The 18,451-nt window shown below is 51.1% G+C and overlaps 1 protein-coding gene across 5 annotated transcripts in view; it reads left to right on the top strand.

Annotated features, from left to right (window-relative positions):
* Positions 1 to 17,116, top strand: part of SYNDIG1L (synapse differentiation inducing 1 like) — a 54,310-nt gene extending 37,194 nt beyond the window's left edge. For 2 of the 5 annotated variants that reach the window (XM_040477700.1, XM_040477701.1), the window contains 5 exons: positions 4,848 to 4,945; positions 14,453 to 14,626; positions 14,815 to 15,293; positions 16,487 to 16,627; positions 16,785 to 17,116. In XM_040477700.1, the coding sequence (XP_040333634.1) occupies positions 14,874 to 15,293; positions 16,487 to 16,627; positions 16,785 to 16,943 (720 nt within the window). In that variant the 5' untranslated portion in view covers positions 4,848 to 4,945; positions 14,453 to 14,626; positions 14,815 to 14,873 and the 3' untranslated portion in view covers positions 16,944 to 17,116. Of the gene's footprint in view, positions 1 to 28; positions 172 to 3,061; positions 3,581 to 4,847; positions 4,946 to 14,452; positions 14,627 to 14,814; positions 15,294 to 16,486; positions 16,628 to 16,784 lie in introns of those variants that run through there. The other 3 variants (XM_040477699.1, XM_040477702.1, XM_040477703.1) reach the window with 3 other exon arrangements.
* Positions 17,117 to 18,451: the final 1,335 nt, after the last annotated feature.

The following is an 18,451-nucleotide window of genomic DNA, read 5'->3' as shown; positions in this document are numbered from 1 at the left end:
GCGGCGGCGGCGGCGGCGGCGGCGGCGGCGGAGGCAGGGACCCGGGGCCGGGAGCAGAGGCGCCCTCCTGGGAGCTCCACCGCGGCCGCAAGGCGGGGGCGCCGTCGTTCACCGGCCCATGCTGGGCCCCCGAGCCCCGCGGAGGAGGCGGGACCGTCCTCGGCGGGACAGGTAAGGGGCCGTCTGGGGGCACAGCGGGAACCCAGAGCGAGACACCGAGGCCCGATCGAGCTGGGGAGTGCAGTGGGACCCCTCTCAGGGATGGGGGATCTTCCTCCCTACTGACTGCACCTTGCGCTCCGCAAGAGATCACTGCCAAGTCTATCCCTACCCCTCACCCTACAGACTGGGGATGCTGGCAGGAGCCTGTGGGACTGGGGCCCAGGTAGTCACCTGGACACTCTGACCCCACACCACCAGGCCTTAACCCCAACCTGAGACAGCTCTTAGACACCCTGCCCACAAAGAACGGTAAGGAGAGTATCCCGGACTCCTGTACCCCAGTGCCCACCATGGTTTTGCTCATGAGGGAAATCTGAGCCAGCTTCACTAAGCATCCCTCTCCTCCCCAAGCCTGCTCATCAGGGTGACTGGAGTGGCTGTGGTCTTCCCCTCACCCCACGCTTCAAGATTTCTTTGCCCGGTAATGGCCCTTGGGCCGAGGATGGGCCAGGCCCCTTAGGACTGATTAACCCATTTCTCCAGGGAAGGAAGGAAGGAGGTACCAGAATATACCTTCATTTTGTCCTGTGGCCCCCTTGACTCTAATGGAAGAAGGCTGGTTTTGCCTCATACTGCTTGGTGCATAAGGGCAGAGAGTGGAGGTACCTGAGCCTTGTTTTCTATTATGTGCCCAAATGCTGGTCACCCTAGACAGAGCCTCCATTTGGAGTCTGCCCTCTTTCTGGCAAGAGTGTGCCGAATGAGCTCATTCAGGCCTGCAAAGTGCTTCCAATTCTTCAGAGCAGAGTTCTCTGAGTGGCAGAATGTAGCGATCAAAATAAAACTGCGTAGAGGAAGATTGGCCTATCACTGTGGCTGACCACTGCTTTGTCCCTATCATTTCAACCCAGCACAAATTCTCCACCCCCACCAAGAGAAAGAGCACTAGACTAGGAGTTCTTGGCTGAGCGCTGGCATTTATCAGCTTGAGGCCAGTTACCTGAACTCTCTGAACCTCAGTTTCCTCATCCCTAAAGTGGGGATAAGGTAGCTGTTGTGCCCACCTCAGGGAACTGCCTTGGACTCAGTGAAACAATGTGCCTGATTGAAGGCTTGTCATCTGTGGGTCATCATACCAGGATGAGTTGCTGTCACCGGTTCCATCCACTAGCCAGTCTGGCTGGAAGTAATCTGATTGTTGTTACCCCTACCCCCTTTCTCCCAGCCTGGCCATGGTTTCCTTTGTCTTTGGCCTCCCTGGGGTCCGTGAAACCCAACTTATAAATCTTGAGGAGCCAAAAGGGTTCCCTCCCCCCTTCTCTTTCATCATCACCTATAGAAGATAATATAGGGTGAGAGTCTGACTCACAGTTTTCGTTGTTTTTTCCCCCAAGAATCACAGATCTAAGGAAACAGCTCCTTGAAGGCAAGGATTGTGTTGTTTTCATCTCTTTGCCTCCCTGCACACTTCCCCTCCCCCATAGCACCTGGAAGATAGTAAGGACTCGGTAATTGGGTGTAAAATAAGAGAATGGAGTGTTAAAATATCTCAGAATAAAAGCATTTGATTGGACGTCTGGGAGCCCCATGTTTGGTCCCAGATCTGCCACTGACTCAAGCAAGTTCTTTTCCCTCTGTAGGCTTCATTTTTCTTTTCTGTAAAAGAGGGTTGGACTAGATAAGTTCTAACATTCCTGATGTTCTGGGAGGCTCTCTGATGGCCATCTTGAGACCGCAAATCCCTCAGTTCTTGAACACAGCATACCAGCTTCATTAACCTGGTTTTAAGACTAAGTTAATATCCTTTCAGCAAAGAACTGGATTTTATGAATGGGGTGGAAGGGAGCAATAAGAACCTGAAAAAGCCATTTATGTTTCTGATGTTTCCTTAAGCTCCCCCTCTCTTCTTTATTTTCCCGGGAAGGCCATGAGTGTGTACAGGGTTGCAGAGCTGGGAGGGCCCCTGCCTCCAGGACAAGATTCTAGGAAAGCACCCCCCTCACAACATTCCTTGTGAGTAGCCAAGAGCCAGGAACCCAGTTCTTAGCCATGTCCTCCTAGGGACCTTGCCTGGCTGGATCCCCTCTCCTAAGAAGACTGGAAGAGGGGACAGTCGGGAGAGATCCATCCCTGGGGAGAGCTTTTTTTATATAAAAACAAAATGAGCTCCTCTGACAATTTTCCTCAACTGTGGCAGGCCCAGCCAATATCCAGAAAAACCTCAGCTAATTGGCACTTCTTTAGAGCTGAGTAAGCCATGCCAGTGACCCCCCTGACTTACCCTTTAAGCGCCCCGCCAGGGTGGGGGATCAACCACCACCCCCCACCCCATGTCAGCACTTTCTGGCTCCCAAATGTTGGTGCAGCACTGGAAAAAATCAGCTCTCCAGAATTAACAGACAGTCACTAACCCTCATGACAAAGTAATGGCAACCGCGCAGCACAGCAAGCATAGAGACGGGCTTTATTATCTATAAGACTAGTCTGTGGGGGTGCTGGCCTCCTGCTGGGGCTAGAACAACTCACCACCACCACCCCCACTGTCTGCAGCTGTTTGGGTGGATACCCCACCCCCAGAGTTGTCAGAGTGCAGGGCATCTCTGGTCACAAGGTAGACACATCTGGCTCCTCTCTCAACCAGGGAGAACTACCCACTGGCTACTCCTTGTGTTCCCCACCTGCCAACTTCCTGCTGGGGGTCCTACTTGACCCCTTCTGCAACACCTCAAAAGGAAGAAGAGATTAGGTGATCCTGGTTATCTGGGGTCAGGGTGGGGTGGGGAGAATCTAAAGAAGAGGAATAGATAAATGTAACATGGTCATTAAGAAATGAAGTGTGTATGTGTGTGTGTGTGTGTGTGTGTGTGAGAAAGAAAGAAAGAAAGAAAGAAAGAAAGAAAGAAAGAAAGAAAGAAAGAAAGAAGAGAGAGATTGAAACATTGAAATATACCCATGCAGGTCCCTTCTGCTGGGCGGCACACATATGACAGAAGCAGAGAATAAAATATCTAGAGACATCTGCACATTATTAATTATCGTCAAGTTCAAAGGCCAATTCATCCATGAATCCTAGAGGGACTTCCAGTCCCAAAGTACACCACTCCACGGAGAAAGTAGAAGAAGCATCCGATTTCTTTAAACCTTTGCCATTTTCTAACCCCCTTTTCTTCTCAGAGGCTTGGTGGGCATCCTGCTGGAATAAGGTCCCCCCTGCTGCAAGGTGGGGGGACAATAAAGACTAATCTCATCCCTAATCTCAACCCTGCTCTTTGTATTCAGTTTCTCTCTTCTCTTTGCTCCTCCTTTATTCTCTCTTCTCCCTCCTTCCTGCAGCTGCCACCAGCACCCACCACCCCCTTCCCTCAAGCAAACCAAGCAGGGAGTGAGGACCTGATGCTCTACCTCTCCTCTCTGTTAGGTGTGTTATCTTCTGCCATTAGATGTACTATTTGCTTCTAAGTGGTTGGGAACAAGCTGCTTCAGTGAGGAGACAGGTTGTTTCAGCAAGAATAAAGATTTGATTCCTGCTTGAAAATGGACTAATTTGAGTAGTGGTGCCGCTGTCCCAATCCTCCCGGTAATTTTCATCTTTGTTAGCCACAAATCCATCCCCAAGCCAATGAATTATGCTCTGAGGGGAAGCCCAGGTTGGCAGCAGATAGAAAATAAGGTAGACCGATGTCTCTGGAAGTGCCTAGGAAGCCTCCCCTGGGAACTGAGAAGTGTTCCAGCCATCCTATCTCTCTTTCCTGGGTTCCCTCCTTCACCCTCTCCTCTCCTCTCCTCTCCTCTGCCCTGCTCTTCTTCATAGCTCCATTGATAATTCTCAAGTCTCTCTCTAGCCCTGACTATGACCCAGGGATTCAACTGCATACATCTAACTGTCAGGTGGATTTTCTGCCCTAGCATCCCAAGACCCAACTCATCCACTTCTCCTTCCTATCCTGCTCTTCCTTATTGTGTTAGTGTGTGTGTGTGTGTGTGTGTGTGTGTGTGTGTGTGTGTGTGTGTGTTTCATTTTACTGGATTGGTACTTGGTGGGCCTTTTTAATATAAATATTCTTTTTTGTTTTTTCAGCTCAGGAACCACTTCCTGTTTCTGTTCCTTTCATTGTCATTCCCATCCAGTCTCTGCTGTGTCTTTCTGAAATTTCTACTAGATGGATGTTGAACCTCTGGGACTCTCCTCCATGTCTCTTACCTTTCTTTCATATGTTCCATCTTCTTGTCTTTTTGCTCTATGTCTTGGGATATTTCATTAACTTATTCTTTCACATTAAAAAGTTAATCTTTAACTGTGTCCATTCTGTTATCCAGTCTCTCCATTAAATTTTTTAAAGTTGTGTTTATTTAAGTAATCTCTACACTTAACATGGGGGTCGAACTCACAACCCCAATGTCAAGAGTCACATGCTCTTCTGACTGAGCCAGCCAAACACCCCACTTTATTAAATTTTTTGAAAATTTAGACAGTTATTTTCATTTTCCAAAACACTTTCATGTTCTTTGCTCTTTTTTCATAGCAGGCTGCTCTCATTTTATGGATACAATGTCCTCTTTTTTTTTCTCCCAGGGGATATGAATTGAAAAAAATTTAGAGATCTCTTCTATAAGTTGAATGATTTCAATCTTACTGGGTCAATTGTTCTATTTGTGTATTTAATCCTTCTCTTTTATTTTCATAGAGTTGTTCTTCATTATCCTTTGGTGTCCACTCAGACTTACGAATAAAGGAAGGTATTGACTAGCATAGGCAACTGGTACGGATTTCCTCTGAAGTTGGGTAAGTTTGTTTCCCTAACAGACGTCCCCCTTGAATGAGACTTATTCTTACTTCTTATTCTGTTTGGGGCTGCAAGTTTCTCAACACTGATTTCCTCACCAAAGAATTTCATTTGCTCTTTATCTTCCAGAAATTCCTCAGTGTTTCTGTTCCACTGATACCATTTTTTGTTGTTTTCCAATTTTGTTATGATTTCATTCTTTTAGAAATATATGCTTTATCACTTTAATAGAATCTGAAGGAGAAGAGGTCATCACTAGTGCTCAGGCTGACCTCTTTTTTAAAAAAATTTTTAATGTCTATTTATTTTTGAGACAGAGACAGAGCTCGAGCAGAGGAGAGGCAGAGAGAGAGAGACAGACAGACAGAATCCAAAGCAGGCTCCAAGCTGTTAGCACAGAGCTGGATGTGGGGCTCAAATTCACCAGCCATGAGATCACAACCTGAGCTGCAGTCGGACGCTTAACTGACTAAGCCACCCAGACACCCCTCAGGCTGCCTTCTTGAACCAGCGATCTTTCCCCTGGATTTTCTGTCTCAGCTGGTGGCCTCACCTTCTACTTAATTGACAAAACCAGAAGGCTGGGAGTCATTCTAGGCTCCTCCCTCTCCCTCACTTCTAGTTAGCCACAAAGTTCCGTTCATTCAGCCTCCTGACTCCTTCTTGGTTATGGCTCTTCATTTCCATCCATTTTGCCACAGATCAGGGTTAGGTCCCCATCCTCTCCTGCCTGCATTTTTGTACTCATCTCTTCATGGGACTCTTAGCCGCCATTCTCATTCACCTCCCGTGCTTTGTATCCACTGCAGCCAGCCAGAGAGCTTTAAAACTGGGTATGACCATGTCACTTTCTTGCTACCACTTTCATTGGCTCCCCACTTCCCACAGAAGAGAGCTTTTCTGCATGGAATTCAAGGCCTTCCCACCTCTCCTGTCTTATTCCACCAACACCAAACCTCCCTGGCTTCCCCTCCTTTCCACTACCTCATGCTTTTGTGCTGGTTCCTCAGCTGGAAATGCCCTTCTCTCATTGTCTCACCTGGATGACTCAGATTCTTCCTTGAAGATTCAACTCAGGGGTACCTGGGAGGCTTAGTCTGTTAAGCGTCTGTCTCTTGATTTTGGTTCAGGTCATGATCTCACGGTTCGTGGGTTTGAGCCCCGCATCGAGCTCTGTGCGGACGGTGCAGAGCCTGCTTGGGATTCTCTATCTCCCTCTCTCTGCCCCTCCCCTGCTCGCTCACTTTCTTTCTCTCTCTCTCAAAAAATAAATAAACTAAAAAAAAAAAAAGATTCAATTCATATGTCACATGCTTTGAAAGCCTCTTCTTAATTTCTGACATTGCCTCCTCTCCCATCCCAGGACAGGAGTCCCTTATCAGTGTACGTCTAGCACTTGGTCGTATTTAGCACAACTCACTCCATTGTATTGAAATTTCGTATTTGCTAGTTGTATTCCCCCTCAAAGCCGATACCATTTCTTGTTTATTCTTGCATCCCAAGAACTGGTCTGAATTAACTGCTCAAGAAATTATGCAGATATGCTCCACCCACCCCCGATCCTAGAAAGTCCTTTCTTATGGGGGAGCCTTAGCACACCTAGCTCACTCATTCACTGATTCACTCATTTATCCATGAGATCAACTGTTTACTGAGTGCCTAGTATACGCCAGGCAAGGTGCTGCACGGATGAGGAAGATACAGTCCCCACCCTCTTGAAGTTCACAATCTGGTGAGAGAGAAAGACGCTAATCAACAAATCACACATATAGAAAAAGACTGTGCTAAGCTCTTTGAGAGGAGGAATTGGAGCCTGGAGAGCAGATAAACAAGGAGCCTAAATCTAGACTGAGGATGTAGGGACATCTCCCTGAGGAAGGGGCTTTTGAGCTGAGAGCTGAAGGATCCTGATGTGAGTAGAGACAATGCTCCTGAGAAACGCGACTGTGAAGTGAGAGAGAGGACAGGGGCTGTCGGAGGGAAATGGCACTGAGGAAAGGCATTCCAGTTATCTGTCACTGCCTAAGCACCCCCAAAACTTAGTGGCTACAACTAAAGACATTTTACTCTACCTCATGACCTTGAGGGTCAGAAATCCATGCAGGGTTGAGCTGTGCGATTACTCCACTCCACATGGCAGGGACAGAGGTCACGCCGTGGTATTTGGCTGACAGATGGGCTGGTTTGAAGCGTCCAAGATGGCTTCACTCACATGTCTAACATCTTGGCAAGACTGGAAGGCTTGGCTCAGCAGGTTCCATCCACCAGAGCTTCTACACACATGACCTTCCAGCAGGGCAACCTCAGAGTAGTCCAGCTTCAGACAGGGTGGCTCAGGGTTGGGGGAGTGAGTCTTTCAGTGAGCAAAGGATGCATGGCCTTTTATAACCTGGCCTCTGAAGTCACACAGCATCACCTTTGCTGTGCTCTGTGGTTGAAGCAGTCACAAGCCCACTCAGATTAGAGAGGGGGTCTGTATCCCTCCTCTCGAAGGGAGGAGTATCAAAGTATTTACAGCTGGGTTTTGCAATCATCACAATTGATTTCTTTTTTAAGCGAGAGAGACTACAATATGTTTAAGTGCCATTAGGAAGGATCAGGAGTGAGGAGCAGCTGAAAACAGGGAAAAAAGGATAATCAATTGTGTTAGCTCCCTGAAGAGGCAAACTGAAGCAAAGAAAGCCAAGTTCTCATTTTCCCTCGATTCTGATTCTGCTGGCCTCGCCCTCCTCCCCACCCAGACCCCTGGCTTTCTCTCTCCACTGTCAGGTGCAGCAAGCTGCAGCCAAGACTCTAGACCAGAGATCATCAAATCCAGCCTCAAGCCATCTGCAAACAACCACCGTAGCCACAGCACTTCACAATTTGCAGTATGGTTTACACATTATCTGACAAGGGGATGATCTAGCACCCAATCGTAAAAATTTCACCTTTTCCCTGGATTTTAATCATTTATATTTAATCCTCTGCCTTGCCAAGAAGATCTTGCTTTTATCTTTCGGTTTAGAAGCAATCACTCTTGCTGTGCCAAGAGATAGTGGCCAACAGCTGAACGTCCTCACAATGAGTCTGTATCTATATGAACCCAGACCTTAAGGTTATCTGGGGAACCACCCCTGGGCTGCTAACTCACCCCCCATCTCCTAATCTTTTCACGAAGTTCCCATTTCCCATTCCCTTCACTGAGGCCCTCAGTTTTAACCTATTGGAGACCAAGTCTTCGACACTGTCACACCCACACTATTTATCACGGCCCTCGGCACACAAGTAGGCTCTGAAAGGCACAGTTAAGTGAGAGCCCAGGCTTTGGATTCAATGAAACTTGGGTTCAATTCCAGTCTCCATCACTGTTTAATCTTGGACAAGTTACTTGACCTGTCTGAGCCTCAGTTTATCTGAAAAATGGGAAATAATCACAACCAGCCCCACTGGTGGTTGTATGGTTTTGAGATGAAGCATAGGAAACACCTAGCTCATGTGGGGTTGCAGTATATCATAGCTGTTATTTTTTTGTGTATTTATTTATCTTGAGAGAGAGAGAATCCCAAGCAGGCCCCGTGCTATCAGCGCAGAGCCTGATGCGGGGCTCGAACTCACGAACCGTGAGATCACGCCCTGAGCCGAAACCAAGAGTCGGGCGCTTAACCAAATGAGCCACCCAGGCGCCCCTACTATTCTTATAGTGACTATTAGAGCAGCGGTTCTCAACGTTTATTTATTTTTGGGGACAGAGAGAGACAGAGCATGAACGGGGGAGGGGCAGAGAGAGAGGGACACACAGAATCGGAAACAGGCTCCAGGCTCTGAGCCATCAGCCCAGAGCCTGATGCGGGGCTCGAACTCACGGACCGTGAGATCGTGACCTGGCTGAAGTCGGACGCTTAACCGACTGCACCACCCAGGCGCCCCTAGAGCAGCGGTTCTCTAAGTGTGATCCCTGGACCAGCAGCATCGACACCACCTGGGAACTTGTTAGAGATGCAAATTCTCAGGCCTATTTCGGAATCATAAACGGTGAGGGTGGAGCCCAGCAGCCTGGGCCAAGTCGTGCAGGTGATGTTAGTGCACACCGATGACCGGAACCGCTGCCCCGGGCAACTTCTGCTTCAGAGGCTGCATGTAGGTCACCTTAATCCAGTTAGGCGGGAGCAGATTCAAAGCCTGGTTTCTGTGCCTGTAAAGGCTGCTCTGTTTTTGGTTTGCTCCTGCTCCTTGGGGTTACCCCATAAGAAGTCCCAGTTGAAAACCAGGGGTGTTTCCTGGGGCCCCTCCTTAATAGGCCCTGAACTCCCATCCCCTCCCCGCCTCGGCCTCTGATACTGCTGGAGGGGGAAAGGGGCACCAAGGGTCACACTCACCTCCCCGTGTTTCTTTTTCCTCTAGGATCTTGGCAACTTGACCCCTCAAGTTCTTGCTCCCTTGGTGATTCTTTGATGCCTTCGTATCTTTCCCTAGTTTTTCTAACTGTTCTTGGCAATTGGGTGTGACATAGGTTACACTGCCACTTCTTTCCTAGAAGAGGAAGCCCCCTGTCCAGCTGTGACTCTCCCACTAGAAATGATAGGGTCAGATGAGCTCTTAGAGCAGTTCGGTTCCTGGCACGTGATGAAAAGCTCAATAAATGTTAAGTTATTGTTCTTCCTCTCCCAATAGAATCTCAGGGTCGTATTGAGCTGAGCTATTAAAAATGAACCCCTTGTACCCTTCCACACGTTTTATAAATAAGCAAACTGATGTTACACCATGTAATTGGACTCCAGAACAATCAGACTCTAGTGGAGGCTGTAATTGGATCCCAGTGGATTCCCGTATGGTGTCCTGTCCCCAGTCTGGAGGTGGCGTTGTGCTCTCGGTCTTTAAATCAGGAAGTGGAAAACATTAGGGCCCAGCTCAGTTCTCAGCTCCAAAGGAAACAAGCCGGGGGCTGTGGCCTCCCAGGTCCTCCCCTCCCTCTCCTTTTGTGGGGCCTGGACCTCTTGCCCAACTGTACAATCTAGAGCAATCTCCTTAGCTTCAGAATTGCAGACATCTCGAGGCGCGCGGGTGGCTCAGTTAAGCGTCCAACTTCAGCTCAGGTCATGATCTCACAGTCCATGGGTTCGAGCATCACGTCGGTCTCTGTGCTGACAGCTCAGAGCCTAGAGCCCGCTTCGGATGCTGTGTCTCCCTCTCTCTCTCTGCCCCTTCCTTGCTCATGATCTGTCTCTCTCGCTCTCGCTCTCTCTCAAAAAAACCATTAAAAATCATTAAAAAAAAAGAAAAGAATTGCAGACATCTCATGTCTTCCCTCTGGAGCAGAATGCACACACGTGTGCACATGTGTGCACATGTCACACACACACGCAGAGGCAAGCTCACCAGCAAGTAAGCAGACATACAGTACTGTCTATACAGCAGGCACACACAGCCCACATGAGCCCCAGGCAGAAGTGGAGATGAAAATTATCCTCTGAATACTGGTCCTTTACTCCAAAGAACAGGAAGAGGTAGCCCTCAGCAACAGGCCAAAATGTCAGGCAAGGCTAAGGATAGAGAAGCCTGGGCCTGGAGACCTGCCACCTCCTCCTTCTGGCCAGGGCTCAGTGCTGGGTCCCCAGGATCAGTTTAGCGGACTCCCATGTGGCCCGAGCAGGTTTCGGGGGTGAACGTGACCTGCTAAAGAACTGTGACCCTTGGCTGGACTGTGAGTAGGTGCTGTAGCCCATAACCTGGTTGCTTTATGGAGGCGGAGGGTGTGTGTGTGTGTGTGTGTGTGTGTGTGTCTATCTGTGTCAGGGCAGGCTTTGACACTGTGCTCAGCCTTTACACCCAGAAGGAACCCCCAAACCTGGCAAGGCTTAAAACCACTTTTAGATAATTCGGCCCGGAAGAAATCTGCGCACTCAATTTTTTTCTGATTTAAAAGAAGTACATGCTCAATGTAAAAAATAAATATGGGAAACAGAAAAAAATGGTGTAAAAAAGGCAAATGAAAAGCACCTGTGCGCCCACCCCTGGCGATAATCACTGTTGACGTTTTGGCAGAGTTAAGATTGCAGGCACATAGCATTTTCTTTTCTTCCCTCTCACTGAATCCGCAATGAGCATTTTCTCATGTCATTCCTCTTTGTAAACCTGTTCGAAGGCCTTGTACCACTGGATTGTTGTACCACAATTTATTTAACTTGTGCCTGATTGTTGGACACTCGGGTGGCTTTCAGTTTGTCCCTGTTGTGCAAACCCAGGATCATACATCTTTGTACATGAAGCCGAGAAGCCCCTGCCCAGAGGCACAGTGTGGTGGAGGAGGGTGTAATCCAGGAAAGGCTTCGTGGCTTGGGTTTCAGTAGCTCAGCTGGGTGCACTTTGACCAAGAGAGGATGGCTGGCAAGAACAGGGGAATGAGCTGGGACCCAGCTGCCCCTTCCTGTCCTGGACACGTGCCCTGCAAGTGCCCCTACAGTCTCCAGAGCTCTGGGGCCTGATTCCTGGCCACAAGGATCCTTCCTTTTCTTCTGGGGGGATCGGACAGGTGATTGCCAAGGCCTCCTATGCCTCCTTCAGGACATAGGGCAGGGTGACTTTGATGCATTAGTCTGCTGTGAGGGCCCTGGGGCCGGTCCTCCCCACCACACCCTGCCAAAAGACGCCCACATACCTCTGCCTACGCAGATGACAACAGGGACCCTTGAGGCTGTAAGCAGAGGGGGCGTTAATTAAGACCAGCCAGAGGAGAGGCCGGGGACTTTTGGGAGCCATGTCCTAGAATCCCATAGGGTGGGCAAGATGGAGGGCAGGACCAGGGCTGTGGCGGCCCAGGGGGAGTTGGGAAGCCACGGGATGGTGCTACGGCTCCACTGTGCATCTGACAAGGAGATGCCTTGCCTTCCCTTTGCTTCCTTCAATGTGCTCGAGGCGCCATGATAGGGAAGGTGGTACGTCACTGGATTCTGAGCGTGCTCATCTATCCCTGAGTCTTGACAGAGGACAGGGAGTGGGGGAGCTGACTTCTGCAGGGCTCCTTGAGGCTATGGGCTCATGGAGAGCTAGTGCCACCATCAGCGATCATTTAATCCAGCCCCTCTTATTGCAGATAGGGAAACCGAGGTGCCAGATCAGGAAGCTAATGGGGGCGAATCAGAATGGAATCCCAGTGTACCTGACTCCCAAACCCATGAGCCTTATGCTCCCGTGCCCTTCAATTGTACATCTGCACGTCACATCTGCTGGTGTGGGGGAGGCTCCGACAAGGACTCAAAAACTGCCCTCAGGGGTCAGAAGAGACCAGTCCCGCTGGGAATCTGCCCAGAGGAGCCCAGGCACAAGCCTAGTCCAGCAAGCTTGGGTACTCCAAGCTCCCCACCTGCAGGAAGGAACCCGTCCACATATTATAGTCCCAGGGGCTCCCTGCATTTTGATCCATAGAGAGGAAAGAAGAGGGAGAAGTAGTGAGACCCTGGCATTTATGAGCTCCGCCCCTCCCAAGAACTGCTGTCCCATCTCTGCTTGGGGAGAAACTCCTTCCACAGCTGGGTGACAGCCCAAATGGAACTTGTAACTGCTTAATGTGCCAACAGAGCCCCCAGGTGTAGGGCAGCCCAGCACCATCCGTGCCCTCCCTGGGTGAAGAGTTGGGCACTCAGGCCACACGCCGTTCTTTGGGTCCTTCCAGGATTCTGTTAGACATTCTGGGAGCCCCAGCCCCAGAGGTCACACTTCTCCGGGCTCAGAGCCTCTGAGACATGGCCAGGATAGCCTTCTCTTGCTCCTTTGCCTCCAGGCAGGCAACAGCCCTCACTCCTCCCTCACAGCAGGCCAGCCAAGGGACCCTGGCCCCCCATGGACCCACCCTCAATGCCTCCCCCTGGTCTTGCCTGGGCCTCCCCTGCCCCTCACTCTGTCCCATTCCCCATTATTCCTGGGGCCATGCTCTGTCTTCAGGTTTCCCAAAAACCAACTTTCTAGAATCGAACCACTTCTCTGGGGGAAGAAAGAGAAATGGCCAGGCTCTGGCTGTGAATTCTTTTTTTATTTTTATTTTTTTAACGTTTCTTCATTTGTTGATAGAGAGAGACAGAGTGTGAGTGGGCAAGGGGCAGAGAGAGAGGGGGACACAGAATCCGAACTGACAGCACAGAGCCCGGCGCGGGGCTTCAACGCACAGACCGTGAGATCACACGTGACCTGAGCCAAAGTCAGACACCCAACCGACCGAGCCACCCAGGCACCCCTCTGGCTGTGAATTCTTGATAGGAGGTGGGAGTGGAGAAGGGGCCTAGACAAATCTTCCCTGGGGGCACAATTCCCTCTCCACACTTGTCCCTTTACCATCAGGCCAGAAATGACCTAGGGTGGCACAGAAGCCCCTCCTACTTACAACGTACAATGACGCATCAGCCATCTCTTTGGATCCTCAGAACACCCTTGTGGGTTGGGGAGGAATTATCATCTGCACTTTACAGATGAAGAAACCCAGAAGGGCATGATTATTTGCCCAAAGTATCAAGGCCAAGACTGACTCTCCGATCTTCAGATTATAAATCCAGGGCAAGACATGACCCTCTCACCCTTCAGCATCATGATGGGGCTGGGAGGGAGAGAGTAGGGTCCCTGGGGGGGCCTGCCCCCTTTCTCCATACCCCACTTGTACATGCCACACCCCGGCATGTGTGTAGGCTTTGCTGTAAACACATTTATAGGCTGCCTTTCCCTCCTTCAATCAACCCTGAGCACCTACTGTGTGTCCTTCCCAGGTGGGCATCTACACTCTAGCCCATGAGTGTGTCTACGCTTCAAGCTGGAATGTGCAAGTCCAGACTTTAGTGCTCCAGAGGCCCTGCCTTAGATCCCACAGGACTTCCCAAAGCCACAACTAACCTTAGAGGGGAGATAAGTCTAAGGAGCGTCCCCTTAAGACCATAACTGGAGAGAAGCATCCTCCTCTGAGAAGAATCGACAGCAATTAGCACGTGGCCTATGCTGAGCTCTGAGCGAAGGGTGGTCCCATCCAACCCTACAACAAATCTTCCTCAATCCAGTATCCCACCGGCCACCAAGTCCTGCCATTATCTCCCAAGGCCCCTCCCCTTCTCTGCATCTCCTCCCATTGAGTCCCAGCTGTCCTCAGCTTACCTGAAGCCATGGCAAAGCCTCCTATCGGTGTCACAATGAGCTCAGCCCTCTCCAAGACACTCTCCCCACACAGCCATGGGAAGCTTCTGGACCCAAACCCTATCCTATCGCTCCTGCCAAGACCCCTGAAGCCCCCTTAGAACTAAACAGGGCTGCGTGGTCTGGCCACACACCCCATCTCACCCCTCCCTCTCTACCCTGAGAGGCACCAGCCTTCTCCCAGGCTCTCAGAGCGAACATCCCTTATCGAGGCCTCTGCATGAAATGTGTTCCCCTCCCCTTGCCTTGCCAACTGGTCCTCCTCCTTCTATCTCAGCTCCCAAGCCTTCCCTGTACCTTTGTGTCCGTTCCGTGCCTTGCACGTTCTTACGCCCCTTGCTGTCCTTCCCCTTCAGGGCAGGTGCCTTCTCCGCCACCGTGAGCTCCGTGAAGACAGTGCATCCTCCTCCCTCTCTCTGCTCCCTGCCTTTCTCACCTTCATGTCCCCAGTATCTGTACAGTGCCTGGTGGGGAGCTGATGCTCAACCGATAAGTGTGGACAGGATAAATGAATGAACCAACTCTATGAGGTGAGTACTGTGGCTACACCCAATTTGTAGACTACGAAAAGGAAACTCTGAGAAGCTCAGTGGCCATCTCAAGGTCCCACAGCTGGCCAGTGGTAAAGGCAGGGTCCGAGGGCCTGAGTTCTTAAACATTTCCCGTCCTGCATCCAGCGCCCCGGACTCAGCATCTATCTGTCTTGCTCGCCCATCAGGCCCTCTGAGGACAGCTCAGCTGGCCCAGGCTCCCCTCCCTGGAGCTGCCCCCAGAACCATGGAGAGTCTGAGTGAACTGCAGAACCCTTTGCTGCCTCGGAGCCCCGCCCCCCTCCATGGCCCTTACCCCTACCCTGAGGCTTCGCCCAGCTGGTCATGCGAGGAGAAGCTCTACTCCTACCTCCTGGGTGGTGCTGGCTCTGCTCGCACCCATCAGCTCCTGGACCCAGGATCCCTGCAGCTGGCCGTGGAGGCCTGGTACAGGCCCACCTGCCTCCTGGGGAGGGACAAGGTCAAGGAAGCCAGGGCAAACAGCTGTGAGACCAGCTTCACAGAGAACAGGGAGCCCCAGGCGGGGCCTACGCTGCGGTCCACAGAACCTGGCCAAGCAGAAGAGGATGTCACCATCCAGACTGTGTCCTACGGGGTTCAAGAGGAGCAGCAGGGCCAGGAGAATGACCAGGAGGAGGAGGAGGAGGTGAGTGGCTGTGTTTGAAATGCAGATTCCCAGGCCAGCCTCTCGGTGTTGAGATTCAGTGGGCCTGGCCTGGGGCCCAGGAATCTATGTTTCTGGCACAGATTCTGTCCATACTTTGAGAAACACAAACTTGGGTTGATGACTTAATTTTTTTACGTTTATTTATTTATTGTGAGAGAGAGACAGCGTGAGTGGGGGTGGGGCAGAGGGGAGAGAGAGAGAGAGAAAGAGAGAGAATGAACCCCAAGCAGGCTCCATACTGTCAGTGCAGAGCCCAGCGTGGGGCCCAAACTCACAAACTGCAAGATGTTGACCTGAGCTAAAGTCAGACACAACCAACCAAGCTACCCAGGTGCTCCAATGGCTTAATTTTGTAATAGCATTTATCATTCTTGTTTTCTTTTTTTTTTTTAATTTTTTTCTTTTTTTTAATTTAATGTTTATTTATTTTTGAGACAGAGAGAGACAAAGCATGAACGGGGGAGGGTCAGAGAGAGGGAGACACAGAATCTGAAACAGGCTCCAGGCTCTGAGCTGTCAGCACAGAGCCCGACGCGGGGCTCGAACTCACGGACCGTGAGATCATGACCTGAGCTGAAGTCAGACGCTTAACCGACTGAGCCACCCAGGCGCCCCTATCATTCTTGTTTTCTTAATTACATAAGCAATTTAAAAATACAGAAAACCGCTGGAAGAGAACATTATTTTAGTCGATGATGTTCTAGTCTTTTTTTGTTCAATCTTTTTCTCCCACCCTACTCCCCCCAGAAAGATCTTGCTGCACATGGTTTTATAACCAGATTTTCCCCTCTAAGCACCATATCTCAGTATAGCTGCACGTAATTTAATATTTGTCTACGAGGTGATTTTTAAGGGTTTCCTGGTATCCCATTGTATGTTCTTCCTCCACTTATTAACTCAATCTCCTGGCCACTGGGCGTTGAGACTTTCTCCTCTTTCCCAATTACTGTCCGATGATACACAAGCCTGCACACTGACACTTGTATTCTTTCTTTGTATGCTTGTGCTAATTCCAAAGGAGGGAATCAGTGGGCCACAGTTCAGGCTTTGGGTAGAGCGGGCCGAGCCCAACCTACACTCCCCCCCCGCAGCAGATGACACTACCTGTGGCCCCCCATCGTTGCCACTGGTGATCCTGGGCCCGGTGGCAAAAGCCCACCCGTGTTTTGCAGAGTGATGTGACGTCGACAGACAGTGAAAGTGAAGACAACTTCGTGGCGCTGCCGCCCAGGGATCACCTGGGCCTTACTATCTTCTCCATGCTCTGCTGTTTCTGGCCCCTGGGCATCGCTGCCTTCTACTTCTCCCAGGGGGTAAGAGCACGAGGGGCCCAGGGCATCTGCTCCTGCTCCCTCCCTCCACTGGAGGGCTTGACCCTCCATGCGCAGGACCGGGTCAGAGCCCCCACAGGCTGGGGCTGGGTTCCCAACCGTGGGGACACCCCTTTCACCAGCACCTCTCTCTCCCTAGACCAGCAAGGCCATCTCCAAGGGAGACTTCCGCCTGGCCAGCACCACCTCCCGCAGGGCCCTCTTCTTGGCCACACTCTCCATCGCCGTGGGCGCCGGTCTCTATGTGGCCGTGGTGGTGGCTCTGGCAGCTTACATGTCCCAGAATGGCCATGGCTAGTAGCCAGCAGGGCCTGGCATCCTGGCTCCCCTGCTCCGCCTGAGGAGGCAGTGAGGCTTGGGGTTGCAGACTCTCTGGAGAGCCCCGGCCCCTGAAGACAACCCACGATCCTGGCTTGTTGTGGGGAGGCCTCCCAGGCTGCAGCCTGCAGGGCTTCACTGTCACTTCTTGTAAGACACCATAGAGTCTAGATAGAGAAGAAGAGTCTCAGGCACGTAAGCTCTGCACCCAAGGCAGGGTCTTAGAGCTTCCTTGCGCAGGAACGAAAGACAGATGTAATGACAGAGGTCCTGCAATATTGCCAGACTACTTAGGCCTCCCTGCTCCACCCCAGGTCCTCACCTCCATCACCCTTTTCTGGGCTCCTCCTGGGAGGTCTTGAGCTAATACTACCCCAGAGAGTGTCCTTAGCACACCAGTCACTGAGCACAGGGCCCTAGATCCAGCCCTGTGGGAAAGCAGCAAGGAGAGACCCTGGGGAGTCATGAGTGTAAATGAGGGGCAGGATAGAGGACCGGCATGGCTGCTGGGCAGCCCAGCAGTGTTCAGAAGGCTTCCTGGAGGAGGTGTTCCTTGAGCAAGGTCTAGAGGGATGAGGAGAATTTATCTAGATTTGTTTCCCCATAACCCTTCGTATTCATGAACAGGGACATGGCAGGAGTCTCCCAAACTATTTGGATTATGCCTAGAGCATCTGGGCTGGAGCCAAACTACAGCCATTTTTGAGGACCCCACCACCTCGGAGAAGAAGGTTAGGCAACATGTCTCTCAAAGACCAGTGATGTTTTCCCACCTCTGAATGCAGGGGGTCAGCCGTCTTCACTGACGTCCCTAACCAGGGCTGCTCTCAACACCTCCAGCCACTAGGGAACATCCAGAATTTTAGAGGCAGCCAGGCAGCTGGGGGGGGGGGGGGGGGCAGTATATTGGGAGGGCAGGCCTGTCCAGGCTCAAGCAAAGGACCCAACTGTGCAGGATCTGGGGACTTGGTCATTCCCAGGCTGCATCCAGAGCCCAGGGCTGTGGATCGACCACTGACCCACCTTGTCCCATCACCCTCCCCAACCAGGCATTGCCTCACCCTCCACTCCCCGCATCCCCTGAAGTCCCACAGGCCCAGGATCAGTGGTTTTAATATCCCCCTATTGTATATATTTATCCTTGTAATAAACATTTCTGTAACACTGGTGCCCTCTGGGCCTCTTCGTGTCCTTGCCTGCCTCCATCTTTGCCTGCAGCCCACCGTCCTCCAAGACTGACCTCCAGCTGCTTGTGTGCTGCCCTGGGCCCTCAGCAGTCTTCTCAAGAAGGTCTCGGGAGGAGGGGTGGCCAGAGTACCCACCCACCCCACCACTGCTCTGCTCAGGGTAGCCTGGATGTAGGGTGATGGCGTGCACTTGACTCCAAGCAGGACAAGACAAGGTCCGTGCCTGAAGAAAAATCCCTTCTAGGTCAAGAGCTTGCAGGTGACTAAGGCTCCACTGAGCTGCCTGTAGCTATTGCCCCCG

This window comes from Herpailurus yagouaroundi, unplaced genomic scaffold, assembly GCF_014898765.1.
Source record: "Herpailurus yagouaroundi ecotype Mexico unplaced genomic scaffold, PumYag 141, whole genome shotgun sequence".
Lineage (NCBI taxonomy): Eukaryota > Metazoa > Chordata > Mammalia > Carnivora > Felidae > Herpailurus > Herpailurus yagouaroundi.
Note: the sequence above shows the minus strand (reverse complement) of the source record. Positions and strands in the feature narration are given on the sequence as shown.